The sequence below is a fragment of the Thunnus maccoyii genome, chromosome 12 (genome assembly GCF_910596095.1).
Source record: "Thunnus maccoyii chromosome 12, fThuMac1.1, whole genome shotgun sequence".
In the NCBI taxonomy this organism is placed as follows: Eukaryota; Metazoa; Chordata; class Actinopteri; order Scombriformes; family Scombridae; genus Thunnus; species Thunnus maccoyii.
The window spans coordinates 25508130-25527180 of NC_056544.1; the positions used below are offsets into that span (position 1 = coordinate 25508130).

The following is a 19051-nucleotide window of genomic DNA, read 5'->3' on the forward strand; positions in this document are numbered from 1 at the left end:
TAAATCCTTTCTGCCTACTAATCATTCACACTTCAACAAATACAACACAAGTGTTGTGAATAATGAGAAAAGGATAGGTGAGGTGTCTCTGTGTCCTCAGGGGAGATCCCACTTCTCTGTGCTGTCTATCGTGAGTCTGATGGCAGAATAAAACTTCATCAAGTGATTTCACTGAACTTTGGTTTTTTTTTTACCACCTGTATGAAGTAATTAATGGATGAATTTTTATTTTTGTGTCATACCATTAAAAATGATCCATTCCACATGGGATAACATGACATATAGTGTATATACAGTATGTATAGGCTATATATTATGTTTTCTGAAGTGATGTACTGGTACTGGTGTTCTCCAGTATGTGTGAATTTTAAGCATCAATTTTTGAGCTGTCCAGCAATGTTAAGACAAGATAATATACTCTATTGTCCCTGGGGGAAAGTTTGTCTTGGGATCAAGTGTTGAATACAGCTGTATATGGAAAAATACAAGGTGCACATATACATAATCTCCATATGTACATCATGATCAGTGAAGTGGCAGAGCATATTTTAAAAAGAATTAAAACAATAAAGAGGTTAAAACCAGATGTGCCAAGTTAAATAGTATTCTCTATACTCTCACTATCAGTAAATATTGCACATGAAACTAGATTGTACTGGATGTACATTCTAGTCCATAAAAATAAACACCTGTGCAATCGGTGGGTTAAAAATCAAACGCTATCAGAGTCACAAGAGTCTAATGCTAAATTGAGTGAGTACTATTTTAAAACAATGCGGGGAAAGGACAACTACTTTTTCACTTACTTCTACCAAAACATTCTATAATGTGAATGTGACAATTTCTAAAAAATGATAAATCTCAGATTGATGTCTTTTACTACTGATAAGTTATAAAAAAAAGTTTCTTAGGAATTGTGATTTAGGGTTTTTAGCATGTAATGCGTGAGGGATTCATGTTTGTATTTTTGTTCTGTTATCCAGAATGACATATAATGGGAGACAGTGGTTCCATTATCTTTCTCAAGGACATTTCCACAGTCTGGATACTGACTGGATTGAAAATGTGACATTTTGTTTATGTCACAGCCATTGTAACCACTAAGTCAATCTGTCACCCTTTCCCTGTCTTGTGTTTTGTTTCAAGCACCTGGCCAGGATTTGGGCTGTACATACACTATCCTCTATTGTCCCATAACAATAGCCCCGGGGGCCAGATTCAAGTTTCTGTTGTCCTGATGGAGTGGACAGCAGCTCAGACTGTGTTTATCATTTCCCATGCAGCAGGCCACAGAGCAGATATTAGCTTGGGCTTATCAGCAGGAGCCACAAAGGGCTGAGGGTGAAGTGGAGCCGACGCCGAGGAGGGAACAGCTCCTCGGGGAGGAAGCTAATGATTGTCCCCGCTGACGGAGCCTGTCACAGGGCCTGGAGCGCCGCCACAACAGCCTCACTGTGGAGGACCGACAGCGACAGCAACAGCTAGCATATAATTCTAATGTTAACAGATGAATCCTTTAATCACATAAAGCCAGAGCACAGAGTCTTCACACTTTGTGTCCACTTTATTTGACAAACATAGTCTGATGAAGCCACGTAATATCGTCAGATAAACTTTTAAATACATTTTTGCACAAAACAATAACTGTGGATTTTGTCTCCCATCACTTTGTAATCACATTTGGAGGCAATTTTTTTAATGGCCAGTATGAACAGAATTAATGATTACAGCGAGCAAAACCTGTTTTATTATTCACATGTGGACCTGACCAAGAAAGACTTGAAAAATTGTGAACCTATCCTTTAACTTTGACTGAATTCAGGAGTGAGAGGTGCTTTATTTAAGGGTAAGTTGATCCTTCAGTCTATGCAGATAGTAACAACAACAACACACTGCCAGCCATTTTCATTGGAACTACTTTCTACTAAAGAAATAGTCCCTGTAAAAACTGTTTACAGTATGTTGTGTGGATTATGCAGAGTAATCAGAACAATGTTTGCAATGCTATAAACACCACAAACAAAATTTACTCACCTCCATTGTATCGTGGTGAAGGAAAATATCTCAGAAATGTTGAGATACCACTAGAAGGGACTGAGGCAATCTTGTAATTTGGGTCAACCATCCATTTAAAGTGGATCATTCGTGGGATGTGCTTAAGGGTTTTCTTCAAATACTTCTCCCCCTTAAAGACTAGTTGTATTTAATGATTCTGTTGCTCCCTCATAGCATGCTGAGAGAATGTATAAAAAATGTTGTGATGATAAATTTCACCGCTCCCACTGTTACAGTATCTCCCCACCTACAGAGAAGACAATTTACAATTCAGATCTAACGTCATATCTAGTGACAACAATCTTCTCAGTCGGTGTTTGTGAGGAAAACATCTTATCAAATGTTCATCTGTGGCCTGATGCGTATCAACCTGGGGTACCTGCATGAAAAGAGTGTGAGCTTCTGAACCATAGGCCCGCAGGAGGCTGCACAGCACGTCATTTGTTTACTATGTTTCTGCATGGATCTGTCTGATCTCTACATGTTATTTCACACATGTCTGCTTCTCTGTGTGCTGTGATGGGAGGTGTCACGGCTGACATACAGTTGTGGAAGTCTGCAGCCATGGATTTAAGCAGATAACTTTCTGTCCAAGCTGCTGGTTGCAGGTTTTAAGTCATAAAACTAATCAGAATGTTGTGTTGAGGGAATTCTGCAGCCTGTTGGAGAGGAAATGCCTCTGAAATGAGTCTGCAGGCAGCAAGAGAGATATCTCATACATTCCCTATGCATTTCTCTAAGAGCAGATATCTTTTCCGTGGATCTGATGCACCGGAGCAGTCAAATGCGATATCAGAGGCAACAGAACAGCAGGGGAGAAGTCAAAATGTTGCCAACATAAAAGATATTTCCACAGCACAATAAAGGAAAACCTCTTTTTCTCTGCCAAATGTTTTGCATTCGCCTTCTTATGCCAGCACACTGCTGATAAAAGAATCCATTATCAATTTTTAACCCAGACCAGACATCAAAGATCTAATCAGATTCATTTCTAAGAGGAATACCACTGCTTTCTGAGCATCCACATAGAAAAATTGGACTTTGTGCTTTGCTTCAATGCGACCTCTTTTATGTTTGTCTGCATTGAAAAAGAGATTGGTAATCTCAGCGTGGTCTTTGGATTTGGTGGGTCAAAACACACAGGACAGAATCTAAGAAACTACAAGAGATTATCATGCTGAGGTGAGTTCCTCAAACACACATGCAGAATTCTAATATTTTGCTTGTGTGTGTGTGTGTGTGTGTGTGTGTGTGTGTGTGTGTGTGATGATTGATGGATCATGTCACCAGCTCTGGAGAGCACAGCAGAGATCTCTGTCAGTAAAACTATTAGATATTGCTACCACAGGGTTGTCATGCTGGCTCATTTCCTCTCTGCTTCACTGAAATGGCAAACATATTGCCGTAATGCAGTGACAACGTGCAGGGGGCGGACAAAATAATACAAACACCTGGTGTTATAATGCAACACAATACAGTAGCTTTGCTGAGACTGTGTTTAGTTTCTTGATTGGAATATAACAACAACATCAAACACAAACTGAAACCTGAAAAATGATCTCAAGAGTTAAAGAATAAGGCTGGAGATTTGCTATTTTTTTTCTTATTGTCAACAAATCTCATGTGCAGAGCCAAACCAACAATGAACTGATCGGCCTATAAGCATTGTGTCTGTATCCAAAGTCTGATATATCTTATTCCTCTGTGCCGTAGACCTCCATTGTCATCCAAAAACTATTAAGGTCTGCAGCACAGAGGAATATGATATATCAGACTTTGGATACACACATAATACTTATGTGATAAGTACGATCAATTCATTGTTGGTTTGGCTCTGCACATGAGATTTGTTGATTGAGAAAAATGTAGAAAGTCATCAAATCCTTTAAAAAGCAGACTACACTACAAACACTACGATTCTGAAACAACAAACAAAACCAATAATATGTCTGGACCGTGTATGAAACGCTACACAGAGAAATGCAGGAAATGATGTTATTCAGTCTGTAATGTAGCTGTAATAAAAATCCAAACTGTTATGTAGCTTAATAAAATAAAATGAAATTTAATATAGACTGAGCTGTTAATTTTAATACATCTATATCTATTGAAATGTGGTGATATCTGTACATATAGATCCCCAGAGGCAGCGCTGTTGTTCTGTCTGGTAAAAACATAAAGTGTAACTTTACATTCAGATAAACTGATGTGGCAGCTACACTTGTTATATTTCATCTGTGAGACCAACATTTATCTTCCAAAAGGAATTATATTATATATCAAAATGCTACAGAGACATTAGAGACAGCGATAAATCACCAAAGAGCTGCAGAGATCAGTTCATCAGATCATATTCTCCCTGGGATGATGATGGACGTTGATTGGCCGATCATCTCAAGAGTCGGGCTGCTAGCAGCTGAGATGACGCTGTTCTCAGCCGGCCAGCAGCTCCTCACATCTCTGAAAACGCCACAGCGTATTTTCAAAGAGGTGTCATTTAGATCTAAATGGTTACTTTCTTACCTGAAAAAACAGCTTTTAGCCTGGCTCAAAATATCTGCCATCACTGCCAGTTGGTGTGAAATGCATTCTGGGATACTTGGCTGTCCCTAAGCTTCGGCCGACCAATGGCATAACTTCATCACTCAGCGACTCACTCACTCAGTCAGTCACGGACATTTGCGTTTGTAGGGCTGGCCCCGCTGTTACAGTCCAGCCAAAACTGAAAATGCCTAAAAAATCAAGATATTATGATAAATCAGCCAAATGTTTGCTGGGGACCAGAAAATTAAATCCACAGTATTTGACAGTTCTTTCTTCATTTGATAATGATGACAGTTACACACTTCAGTATCCATAATGAGAAAATATGATCCCTTCCCGCTGTGACCTCAGCACTGTCTGAAAAAATCCTCTGTGACACCCGCAGGCACCAGTGACTCTCATCAACACCTCCTGATGTCAGAAGCAAGTAATTACTTTTTTTTTTTTTAATGTTCATGTGAGGTTTCATGTTAAATCAATGCTTCTCTGTCTGAACTTCACAAAGAGGTTACATTTGTGATTTAAAAGTTAAAACTAGATTTATTACCTAAAATGACAAGTCCAATTTTAACTGCTCTGGTTCGTTTTCAAACCAGGGTGTGAAGTAAAATAATAAAACTACAGATCAAGACACATACACAACCAGTCACAAGGTTGATATAATCAGGAAGCGAATTATTAACGGTGCTGAGAAATGCAGCAGTTTTTCACAGAAAAGAGAAGCCTCGTCATTTCATGTGCAAAATGATCAAATGGTACCAAATATCTCAGAGCACAGAGTCTCTCAGGGGCAAAACTGAAGTGGCATTTATCTCTTTCATGTGCAGGGCTACACTCAAGATTTTACTTTTGCTCTATTAGGTCAAACCAGAGAGGCGCTTGAGATAACCAGAGGGGCCGTTGGGGCGTTCAAGTGCCACTCTGGTGTGACATTAGAGTATCAAATCTCCTTACTGAATCCAAATCCTTTGAAATCCTTTATACAATCTATTTAGGTTCAGTTTTGGAACAGAAATACAAAATCTCTTATATAAAACTTATACTTTAGCCTATTTAAAAACAAAAAAGTTTTTACCTATTTATGTAAATGACTCTCATCATTATTGTTCTTTTATAATAAAAAGAGATCCACCATCAGAAGGATTGTGTTGTAAAAATGTACACGTTTATTGTGTAATACTTCCTTTTACACATGTTGAGTCCATTTTAAATTAAATTGTGTTGTATGAATTGAGCTGTTTTACACAGTTACTGTACAGTATGTGGATGTTTGTTCATTTCACCCAACACAAGATGTGTTAAAGTGGTCTGATTAACACATTATTTGTATATCTGTGTGTCAGCTACTAGCTTTGCCTGTGGTGCCAGGTACTCGACAAAGTGAAAGACAAATTTGTGTTGTTGAATAATTGCATTAATACAAAAAAATTTGATATTTCTTGAAATTAATCAGTTGTCTGGAACACATTTTATGTTAAATAACAACATATTGGGGAGTCCCAAAGCTCTTCAGTGTGCATATCACATAACCTAAACATCCACAATTTGATTCGCAGCGGGGGGGGGGGCTTTGTTGCATGCAAACACACTCATTGATGTGTATAAATCTGACACGGTTTAGTCTTAACACATCCTTTCTAATCATCTTTTTTTCTAAAATAGGAACTCAGAGCAAAAATGGAAACATAAATGGTACATTAGTCTGACAGCTGTGACAGGATTTTATTGAATCTACATTGAATTCAGTTTATCACAAATTATCAACAGCCAGTATTTTTCCAAATAAACTTACGCAGTTCTTCTCAGCAGCTCAAGTTGGTGTCAATGTTTGATCTACACTTCAACTGGAGAGCCACCTCTGTAGTTCTCACTTTATTCTATAAAGCAAAGTAACTCTATGTCTGGCCATCTGTTGAACAAGTTACACACATGTCCATACAGCAGTACTGATCATACATCAGCATTTACTGTCATGTTACTGCCTATATCATGTTGCTAACTTGTGTCTCTATAAATTCAGTCAAGCATCTCTTAACCCTGTGATAACTGTGTTTTCTTTCTGCTGAGGCTTCAGAAAGATGTACTGACCTACAGTACAATGAGCCGAAGAGACTGAAGAGGTTACAGTTGTAATGCAGGCTGACTGTCTTCTCAGCAGGACAGTGAGCTGAAGATTCAGAGCCGGCTCACTCCGAATATTGTATCAGATCATCTGAGAGCAAAAACATTGACATAATATGAACAGTGTATGACTGTCTTTCTCGCACAACTACATATTGTTAACAAGCTTGTTCAAAGTGTTGAATTTGCTTGTAGTTTAATCAAACAAAGTTCTTTTTAATATCACCGGCTCAAATATTAATAACTTTGATTCTTTATAATGTCAGCTGAAGTCCTGATTGTTAAAGTTCAGAATATTTTCAGGTTTTAATAAGCACGACCTTGTCACTCATCTACGGAGCATAGCTATTGTTTGGCTCAGAAATAATTACAGTTGACTCAGGATTGACAGCAGCTCCAGTGTCTGCAGCAGCAAACTGTTAAATCACATTCTGCTTGTTTACAGGCTTCATCTGAGACTGAACTTCCCCCGTTTACGCTTTATTTTTCATGTTACAGTATATTTCCTGCACTATTTGGTTTTATGTGTATGTCCTTTAAACAAATAAATAAGAATATTTTTTTTCTCTAAACTTTAACTTTGATTGTTGTTTGTTTAGTCGTGAATATTTAATGTTAAAAAGCAAGATTTATGACCGAATTTTCAGGGATTTTAAATCAAAATCAGTATTTTTTTCTGACTCTATAACTTCTATTACAGCCATACAGACCATTGTAGTCTGTGCTGCATAAATGGTTTTCCAATGTTGAATCACTGCCTTTCACAAACCACTGGTCTAGTAACATGTTATGCGTCCTCCATCATTATTTTTTTCTGCCCCGGAGCCATTATTGTTAAGAACAAGAAAGATAATCTTTCTACTTTGATTTAACAGAGGTTGCTTTATTGCTCCGGCTAGAAACGGCATGCAGGGCCCCCACCTGGAAGGTGTGAACTACACCACTGAGTGATCAATTTCTTCTCTGATATCAAACCTGAGCCTCCTGCGAGGCTAGTGAGGTGGAGTACAAATACAACACCACAGCTAGATTGTTACTGAAATAACAGGTAATGGGGCCCAAGAGACCCAGTATCATTATTATTTTCCACATATAGGTTGGTACATCATGATGCCCATAATGAACCTGACAGGCCTTTCCCTGACTGTGACCTTAACCGTAACATTTATTGGCCTTTCAGCTGTTGTCAGACAGAATATATGAATACATTTATATAGTATATGGGATGATAATTGAACAAAGTCTCCCTGGAATCAAACAAAAATGTAATTGTAAGTGAATAAAAATAAACTGAAACCAAAAAATTAATGACCTTAAAGGTGAAACTTACCATAAAACTGTACAAGAGAGAAACATTTGATTACAATATTCTCACTTTTCTTTCACTGATCAGGATTTCTCTTTTTTTCAGTGAATTTTTCAGTTTCACAAAGCTCTCATGTGGGCAGGTGTTACAGAGCTGGGTCTCCATTGGCTAATTACTTTTGGAGGGAGAGGCTAAATGGTCTGCGGTGCAACAAGTGGTACGACTTAAATTATTTCCGCCCTCCATCTTGTTCTGTTTCTTGCAACGGGCAATCCTAATAGAAAGTAGGTTATTATTAGTACTATATTTAACTATAAATAACCATAGAGATACATTGGCTGCTGAATATACATTAATTTAAACAATGTGATGTGATAATTGGTAATTAATTGGTAATTAGCCAATGGGGACGCAGCCCTGTAACACTGACCCACCTCCTCACCACTAAACTGAAACCGAAAAATTCTGCAGCAAAAAGAGAAATCCCAATCAGTGAAGTAAAAGTGAGAATATTGTAATCAAATGTTTCTTAGGAGATTTTGTTCAATTATTATAAGACAATCCCATGAACCCCCATATAAATACTGTACCTCTCTTTACTGTCTGATGATGCTCTTTCTGGACACAACAGTGGATCAACTGTAAAAAAAAAAAAAAAAAAAAGGCATCAGGCATCTCATCCATACTTATGTCTCTGCTCATCATCTTATTCATCGTTCTCAACTCTAGTGAAAAAGATTCATCCTAACAAATGATGTATGAGCAGTTTCACCGCTCTCATTTCCCGTCATAATGAGCTTCACCTGATGCAGACAAATGATGACAAGCAGTGAAGCTGGGAGGAGGTTTGCCCTCATGTTGACCAATGATTTGTTTGGAAAAGCAACAATTGATGATGAGGTCACTGAAGGTTTAATATATCAACATTGTCCTTCCTGAATATATCTGTCATGGCAGCTCATTAAAATTCAAGACTTATATTGACTGTGGTTTGATGCATTAATAATGGTTGCTGATCTCTTCCCTGCAGCCTGCAGAGGAGACTCTTTTTTCCGTACTTATTACAGCTGACTGCTGCTGCTGCTGGAACGCTGCATATTTCCCATTTCCTGGTCAATTAGTTTCTCTATTAAAAACACATAAAAGCAGTGTTATTATCTATGAACTATTTTATAATATTTCATTTGTGTGGTTGAACTTATAGTCAGCAATCACAACTTTATTCTACTGTTCCAAACTCTCAGCTGCTCTCGTTAATCACAAATGGCAAATATTTGAGGCGAATGTCATGTGTAGACCGTCGCCTTCAAAACAGCCTAACAGAGCAGAACACTAAAGTGGTTGTGTATGTTTGGTGGTTTAGGACTTTCTGGTATATGTGTCTTCTACCAAACAGCACTTAATTCAAATTAAAACTTCAACTTTCAGAATTAGCTCACATTACTTACTACTGTCTATCACAGTGAATAGTTTTTATTAATTTCTATTAAATAAATGTAGCGTGGAAGCTTGCAAACCTTCTAATTTGTTACACTTCTTCTTGCTGTCAGCAACCATCTGTATTCTTTTGAGCTGTGGAAGATGTGGAAACTGTGGGCAGAGCAGGAAAAGATTATTCATACAGGAATTATGATGAAAGTTCATGTCGGTTAAGGAGGCCTGTGAAGTCTGAGGTGTTCACTGAACAGCAGATGCCATGTTTTCTAAATGTGTTAACAGGGGCAAGAAAGCTTTAGATATCACAGTAAAAGCTATTACCACAGTCAGTTAAACAACACTTTCATTTGCAAAAAATCTCATTTTTAGCCTTGTAGGGTTTCTTGTTACACGTCACACAGCTCTTTAACCACAAAATATCTTGCTGAGTCATGCCAGTGATGTAATGCAAAGTGGCCAGAGATGTGAAATAGTAAAAAAACATTTACATTGCTGAAGTTCAATTTTAAAAGGAACTGATTCTGAAAACGCCTTTTATTTCTAGTTTTGAATTTTTAATGCAGTAAGATGGATGGAGTACATGTAATAATTTATCTTAAACTGGTTAGATAATATCTAAAATACATTGTGTCATTGAGATGAAACTCTGCTCCCTCATAGTTCCTGAAAAGTTGACATTTTAAAGATAAGATTTCCCCTGAAAACATAAATATTTTAAGTGTTTCACTTGTTGAATGTATAACCTGCATTGGAGTAAAAAAAGTGCCATATTTCCTTGTAATATGTAGTAGGAGGAAAGTAGAAAGTATCCCAAAAGGTATTCCAAAATGCATATACTGAAGTCAAGTACATCAATATTGTACTTAAAAACAGGACTTGAGCAAATTATATTAATTACTTCTTGATTTGAGAAAAAAAGAAGGTACTTGTACTTTACACTTCCACTACATTTCAGAGGTAAATATTGTACTTTCTACTCCACTACATTTATTTGACAGCTTTAGTTACTTTTTAGATGAAGATTTGACACAATGGATAATATAACAAGCCTTTAAAATACAACACATTGTTAAAGATGAAACCAGTGGTTTCCAACCTATTTTGGCTTTTGACATCTTACAAAAAGCAGTGTGTAGTCAGGGTCACATTTCAGATGTCTATGAGTTGTTAACAGCTCCACCAAATAGTGATTTTCCCCTCTAAACTTCTCACATGGTTTAATTTCAATAAATCTTCAAATGATCCAGTATTTCACCAAAAATCAAAGATAAGAGAAAAAGTCCAAAAATTGAAAAAGATTTGTTTTTTCTTCTTTCCTCTCCCATTAATCATCTCATGACCCCTCAGATTTATCTGGAGACCGTTTGGAGGGGCCTGACCCCTAGGTTGGGAACCACTGGACTAAACTAGCTAACTGTATATAAAGTAGTTCAAACCAGCTCCACCTCCAGCAGCTACAACAGTAACATGCTGCTCTAACACTGATGCTTCAGTATTAATAATCTAATGATGTCATATATAATAACATATTAGTCAGAGGCACCAAACCACTACTTTTACATCAACACTTTAACTACATTTTGCTATTAATACTAATAGTAGGATTTTTGATGCAGGACTTTTACTTGTAGTGGAGTATTTTACATTGATGTATTGGTACTTTTACTTAAGTAAAGGATCTGAATACTTCTTCCACCACTGGAAACATCTCCACCACCAGTCTTGTCTGTGATAAACAGCTGTAGCCTGTGTTGGCCTGCAGGGGGCAGCCTGCAGCCTCTCATCCAACAGGAAGGAAGCACGAGGCACATGTGACGTTTCACCAGGAAGTAAATAAACTGCCTTCCCGCGCAGTTAAACTGGCTCAAAAAAGACGTTTGCATACACGGGTAATCAAACAAAAATGGACGAGCTTTATTTGGATAATATCGACGAATATGTCAACGACCACGACAAGATAGTAAGTGGACTATTGACTGGTGATATGTCCTCTCGTCTTTAGTGAGCTAATGGCATTTTATTAACGTTAAAACCGAGTTAGCGTCAATATTATTAGCCGTTTATCCGCGTTCACAAAACTGTCTGTTTGATGTTTCCGTGACTACAGGATAAAGTATCTATCTAGCATGACATGATCTACAGTTTGATCTGATTTGTTTGGCTCTTTTGGTCAATTCGGCTTATGAATAATCTCGCAAATCACATTAAAAATTTACAAAATCCTGCCTTTTACTGATGAGTAGCTTAAATTAATCAATTAGTGCAGGAAACCGCCAACAGGTTCTTTTTGGGGGAAAAAATAAATATTTTTGCATTAAGATGCTGTCGAACAAGAGGCAAAGATTGACATTTTGTATGACAAAGAATAGCTAACGTTAACGGTAGCTCGGCTCAGGATACAGCTACAGTAAATTTAGGTTAGTCTGGCAAATTAAATGATAACTAACTGCCTTCATTTGACGATCACTTGTACACGACAGCACTCAACTCCTATAATCTTTATCACCCAGTTGCCTGACTCATGTGGGAAGCATAATGTGGGTCTAAACACAAATATTAACATGACTTTTCTGTTTAACAGGTGACCTACAAATGGCTGAGTCTCACTCTCGGTGTCCATGTCAACACAGCAAAACAGTGAGTGTTAATCAACGTCAGCTTACTTTTCTTTAGACTTTTGATTTATAAAATGTATAGATATGCAAACACAAAGCACTTGGTTACATTCAGTCACTACATCATCATGTAGACTGTGATAAATATATGAAGTCCACTGTGCCTTCAGTATTATGTCAAATTTTTGACACAGGTGCTGATTGGATGCCAGAAGGATGCTTTTTCAGAAGGTTACCTCATATTGAAGACATAAAGGAGTTTTACAAAACCCCTTTATACTATTTAAAGGACAGGTTCACAATTTTTCAAGTCTGTCAGGTGTCCATATGAACAGCGAAAGAGGTTTTCCTCGCTGTAATCATTCCTCCTGTTCATACTGGCTATTAAAAGATCCCCTTCAACTGTGCTTTCAAAGTAAGTGATGGGGGCCAAAATGAGGGTTGGTAGCATGCGCTGAGCAAAAGTCGGGAGAGACTCTGCAGTCACACATTTCTCTGTTGTCTGTTTAGCGTTGTCAGGTTAGGCTAACCTATTGAAGACACAAGAAACCAGAAAATATTCACATTTTAGGAGCTGGAATCAGAGAATTTGGACAAATTTCTTCTTAAAAAATGACTCAAAACAATTAAGAAATTGGTGCACTCAGCATGCTACAATCTTTTCAGACAGCATGAGTTATCAAGAGCAGACACGGGACCGCAGCGTACATAGTAGGCTACATAAATATGAAACTGTATTGCAAAGGCACAGGTCACCATGGAAACGTTTACAATTACTGAAAGCAGCATCTCTAATCTTAAAAGTAAATCGTTAAAGAAAACATTCATACATCAACAGGGAGGATTTAGTGATTTGGAGACTCCTGGGAAACTCTGTCTTGCTTTACAAAGTAAAGGAACAACATTGTTTTTCAGGACGGTGGTAAAAAAAAAGTTAGTCTGGAGCCCTGCTAGGGAAATATCAACTTCTCTAAGAGGATTAGTTCTATTCAACATCAACTCTTATCATAGAAAGATGTGTTTACTTACTTGTTGGAGCGTCATTGCAGCCTCATTTCAGCTGATCCTGAAGTTGTCGTGCAGTGCTGGCTCAATGAGGTGCAAGACCGTCTGTCTGCAGGGCTCTTCAGTGGGGCCGCCTCCGGTGCCAGCTCGGCTCCCCGGGCAGCTTCCCAGATTGTAGTTGGTTGCCGAGCAACGAGAGTCAGGCAGCGGAGAGTCTGAGCTGATTTTTGGCAGTCCCACTACTGTTGGGGTGGAGAAAGTTGTTTTGAGGCAGATACACCGCTGTCCTGGTGTTTTGAGGCAGAGCCCAGTCTCTGTTGATTTCATTATCTTGATAGCGTCTCGGTCTCTCAGAGGCTGAGAGCGCCAGCGTCCAGTCTGACCAGTGTCAATTCTGACACCTTCACTACTGGGAGGTGAAAGGCCAGTTTTGCAGATCCTGGGAGTCTCTGGAGAGATCTATTCAACTCACCATTTGAAAGAGAGGTGGTTGTCATCACTACAATCAACTAATTATTGCAGCTCTAATTATGCGTGTTCTTTTTCAGAATGCTCTATCATTACCTGGATCACAAGAGGAAAGAAAGCTCAGCTCAGCTTCATGCTACCTATCTTGTGTCGGGGAAGTTTGTGGACAACGGCCAGGCGGTGAGAAAACAATTTAAATTAACAAGACCTGTTTTAGCCTACCATTTTTATTCTGTTTTTTGTGTGTGTGTGTGTGTGTTATTAATGTTGCACTTCCTTTTCAGAGTCACAAGGTGTCCGTTGTCAGAGAGGAGCAGTTGGAAGGTGTGTAAATATGTTTCCCAGATCACCAGGCAGTATTTACTCTGTAATTCTGCAGTACTGTTGGTTAGTTGTAGCTTTTGCTTCTAGTCTTTATGCTGCAAAAGTAAAACTGTACAAATTTTTGAATTGAGATTAAAGTCACTAACACTGGGCCCATGTGTCTTTGAGTTTAATTAATTGTAATTGTCTTTGTATGTCTTTACGTAGAGAGAGATCTGTATTAGACGAGGCAGAAGTGCCTAACCTTGGTGGTGTTTTCTCTCGCAGACTTCAAAGCCAAGATGAGCTTGATAGTCAGTGTCCATGTGTACAGTGTCCAGAAAGCTTTACTGAAAGACAGCGGTCCTCTCTACAGCGTCGACTATGATGCTGTGAAAGACAATCTGAAGAACTGCAGCAGGTATGTTGATTGATGTGTGCTTCAGAGTTTTGAGAAAGGTCTAGTTTTCACACACACACATAAGGAAACGCTATTTCTATTTATGATTAAAGTAGTAACCCAGCAGAGATTTTGACCCCTTGTGGTGCTGTAGAGCAATGTTTTGATCGGCAGGTCTCCATAACAGCTTTCAAATATATAATGCATCCACTCTATCCATCCTTTTTCTAATTCATTACCTAGTTCAGGGTTGTGGTAGCTACAGAGTAAATAAAGCAACCCAGCAGCAGTCTCAGGGTCAAAAAAAAATCACCAGTTGTTCGATCGTCACAATTGAGGAAAATGTTGAATTGTTCTGTTTTGTCTTTTCAGATACAGCGCGATCCGCTGTGCCTCTGCGGTACCCATGTCCTCTCTAGAGCTGCAGCGTGCGAGAGAAGTGCAGCAGGCTCCTACACCAGAGCCTGAAATCAGAAAGTCTGGCATGAACGGAGAAGCTAATCTAGGTTCAAAACCTTCCACCAAGCCGCAAAAAGGCATCATGGGACTGTTTGCAAATAAAGCTACTCCTAAAAACCAGGACAGTAGCAAAGAGATAAAGTCAGAGGTGAAGGAAGATGCACCTGTTGTAAGTCTTTGTGTTCTTTGCTCTTTATAAAGAAATATGTAGTGTAGAGTAGATGAAGTAAAATCATTGCTTTGGTTTTTATTGCTGTATTTTGTATTTTAGGTTGATTCCACCAAAAGCAAACCAGCTGTAAAGTCGAATCCTGTGATGAACTTCTTTGGGACTCAAGCAACAAGTGAGTAATATTATTTTTAGTGCTTTTTGCTCCAAATTTAGTTTTGTGTATTTGTATAACAGGGATTTTCATTCATTATTAAACTGAAGGTTTAATATAAAGCTTACAGTTTTACTTCAAAACCATCATACTCTTGTGGGGGGGGGGGGATCACGAGCCGTACTTGTGGTGGAGCGAGGATCCTGAAGAAGGCAGTGAGCCAAAACATGTCTCTTGAGATACATGAAATACATGTTTTCTTAAATAAAACATCGCATTGAAGTATGAGCTGGTCCTTTTTTCTTTGATGTCCGCTTGCACTCCGAAATCTCACCAGAATAGTTTTTCATTGGAGTTTGGGCTTCTATGTTTGAATATGATTACTATTATCAGTTACAGATGTTACAAGCAGTCATGTCTGCTGAATTCATGCCATCACTAATTTTTGTAACTAAACACTCTTCCTCACTTCTTCAGAGAAACCAGATAAAACTGTGAAGGAGGAAGAACCTGCTCAGTCGTCTTCCTCAGCAGAGCAACGGCATGCAAGTTCACAACCTGAAGAAAAACAAGAAGCTGCTGCGGTGGAGCCGAAGGACACTAAGAAAGACTCGAGGAGGTGTGTGTGTGTGTTTGAAAGTAATACTTCATGGAAGAAACCATCAAATTCAACTATGGATTATTTTAAAACATCAAACAAATGATCACAGAGAACACAAGAGACCCAGATTTTATATATTTCTTATTTTAAAGTTTTAAAAATTTGCTTAGTAAAGTCAATTATGGTTGTGAATTTAATCACTAAAAGTTTTCCTCCTCCTGAAGCAAAACCAAGAGAATAGAGGATTCTGACAGCGAGGAGGAGAAAATGGAGAAGAAAAAGAGACGAAGGATTAAGAAGCCTGAACCAGACAGCAGCGATGAAGATGGTAAACTATTAACTTTATTCAGTTATGTTTCACGTCCTTTTCCATGATGAAAACTTCCACAAAGAATTAAAATTACCCCAAAAAATGCAGGGAAGATGTATTTTTGATAGTTGATTACAAGACCGGCAAGACAAGACTTTTTTTTTTTTTTTACAAGTTTACATCTAAAGTAGTTATAGTGCTATCTTCCATAATATCACAGTTAGTAAAAGGGGAAATTTCAAAATTCCCTTTTTATAGAAAACTAATATTTGTTCCCCTCTTCAGTCATTCCAGATTCTCCACAGCAGGTGGAAACAAGAGAACCGTTACCACCACGTCCTAAAAAAGAGGTTGAAACTGTTTCACATGTAAGTGCTTAAATTTGGTGTTTAGATAGTAATTTTTTTTTTTAACTCTAACCTTGTTGAGTCAAGACATATTATAGTGTTGATGTATCCATTTATTCCTCTATTAGACTGAATTCACGTTTCTGTTTTTGTTCTACAGCCGGGGAGCTCTGAAATGAAGGTGAGGAAGAGGAGACGAGTCCTGAAATCTCGTACGTTTGTGGATGACGAAGGATGCATCGGTAAGAAAAAAAAAAAGAAGAGAGAGCTGAGTGAAAACTCATCTTATGACTAGTTTAGATTTGCTAAATTTATATTACATATACTTCATTTGACTTACACCTAAAGGAACTGTATTTGTATCTTTTATAATCTATGTGTAGTAATAATGACACTATGGCCAATTAACATGCTAAAAAAAGAATTACTACCATATTAAAACTAAAAATATATTCTTTTACAGAGGTGTTTCTGTGTTGTATTGCATTTGCATTGTATTTAAAGTTGCTTCAAATTTTAAATTTAATATCTAAATCTAAAAACAATCTAAATGTATACAGTAAATCTTTCTAGTCTCAGGGTCAGTGCTAGGTTTATTAGTTTGGTTATCTTGCATTATTTTGAACTCTAGATGATCTCTTCCTCACAGTGACGGAGAAAGGCTACGAGAGCGAATCGTACTCTGAAACAGAAGACGACGCTCCGCCCACCAAACAAGCTCCAAAACATCCCTTTCCTGCAAAACAACCGACAAGTAACAAAGAGGACGTGAAGAAAAGTCAGAAGAAAGCTTCTGCAAACGCAAATAAAGGAACTAAACAAGCTTCAATTATGGGATTTTTCCAGAAGAAATGATGCAGGACAGAGTCAGACACTTTTATTAGCTTTTGAGGAACAACAAGCACTGCTGCTGACGTCCTGTTATGATCTTTTGGTAAAACTGAGTCTCTCAGTTGACACAAATCACATGGACGCCCGCAGCAACACACTATTCACTTAAACACATGGACGTGTCCAGTTTGGGATGAAAAATCAACGTACCAGCTGTGAATACATGTCGTACTTAATAAACGTTGATGGAAAATGAAACTAAATATGTGTTTTGCCTCAAAATAGAAACGGGGGTGTGTTGTTTGAAAACATATTCATAGTATATAGTGTGGTGCAGTTACTTGTTGCATCATTAAGGCTCTAATTATAGTAGAAAACTGGTATCTTTGTGTGACCTGGTAACCTGCTGGTTATGATAAATACCACATAACCACAGTGTCCAGGATCGAACTTTGCTGTTGCATGTCGTTCCCCGTCTGTCTCTAAAACCCCTTGTTTCTTCTCATCTCTATATACTGTTGCTATGTAATAAAAAAAATACAAAACAAAATATTTAAAGAGAAGAGAAAATTGGCATCTTTTTTTCTTAGAAGTGTAGATGCACTAATAATTTTACCTTTTTAAATGGCAGATGAAAGTTTGAATAATTTTTGATATTTGCAGTTGTGGATACTACCACTATACTATCTGTAAATAAAATGTGAATGAATTTGTCTGAAAGCTAAAGTAGTAAGTACATTTTACAGTACTTTCAAGTGCTTATCTAATCATTCATCCTCGCAGGTGAATGTAACTAATCCAAGCCCAGCATGTTATTGATAAATAAATCAGTGGGTAGTTTCAACCCAACTTTAAAAATGTGAAGTGAAAGAACCAAAACTTAAGTGCAGATTTGAAATTCTCACCAAAATAATATATTTCAAGATTTTGAAATTTTGTCACTTGCTTATTAATGTCAAAAAAAAGACAACAAGAAAAATCCCATCATTAAGTTACCAGAGCCCAAATAACGCCTTCTTATTGCTTGTTTTGTCTGACCAACATTTATTAACCCCTGAAAAGGCTGTTAATTAGTCTTTAATTGTCATTTCAGCACTATTTATCATCGTCTAGCTAAAGTATATTGACTACAAGGCGTTTTTTTACTTAATAAAAATGCCTAGTTGTCATACTCTGAATGACAAGTGAAGTGTCTCACTAACATTACTCTGCAGGTCCTGTTAAGCTGTTACTGAGAATTAATGAGAAATATGAGAATTATAATACACTATGATCCTTACAACAAAAATGTTTTATGAAGTTCTATGATGCTTGACCTTATATGTCATTATAAAATGTATTATAATGTGTTATTTTTGTTATAAAGCATTATGAATATATTTATGAGCACTTATACCTATAATAATACAGTGCTATAAGCAAATAAGTATGTTTTTAATGCATTATAGACATGGGTGTCATAGAAAGTGTTACCATCATTACTGTGCAGAATCACTGACTCGACTTCTTTCCTGATTAGCGTTTGGCCTTCTTTTATCATCCGGCTGAAGATCCAGCCAAGAATAGGCAGGAAATGTGAGAAGTGTACACACAATCCCACCACAGCTGTTTCAAAGATGACAGCTGAACTGATTTTATTTCGGTAAAAAAAAAAAAAAAAAACAACTAATGCTTAGTCATTTTCCTCAATGTCTCCATACATGACCCAATATTTGAGGTGAGGAAAAATGTAAAAATCCTCTCCAGACATTTATAAGATATATAAAAACATGATGCGTTGAATGATAATTTATGTCTGATATGATTTTTCCATTTAAAAAGCTGGTTGTGATGTCAAAAATCATACTTATAGGTTAAACCTTAAACTCAGATTTATGGTCAGCACAGAGAAACTTTTCTAATTCTGCAGATAAATGTGAAAAAATC

General features: G+C 37.5%; 1 protein-coding gene across 1 annotated transcript; it reads left to right on the forward strand.

The window, feature by feature from the left end:
- The first annotated feature begins 11283 nt into the window (after positions 1-11283).
- On the forward strand, positions 11284-17677 carry pold3 (polymerase (DNA-directed), delta 3, accessory subunit). Its single transcript, XM_042428815.1, has 12 exons — positions 11284-11423; positions 12045-12100; positions 13632-13731; positions 13836-13875; positions 14143-14275; positions 14627-14882; positions 14985-15057; positions 15514-15655; positions 15862-15965; positions 16233-16315; positions 16455-16536; positions 16944-17677. Exons 1-12 carry the CDS (start codon positions 11367-11369, stop codon positions 17147-17149), a joined length of 1332 nt encoding a protein of 443 aa, XP_042284749.1. The 5' UTR covers positions 11284-11366; the 3' UTR covers positions 17150-17677.
- The last annotated feature ends 1374 nt before the right edge of the window (positions 17678-19051 follow it).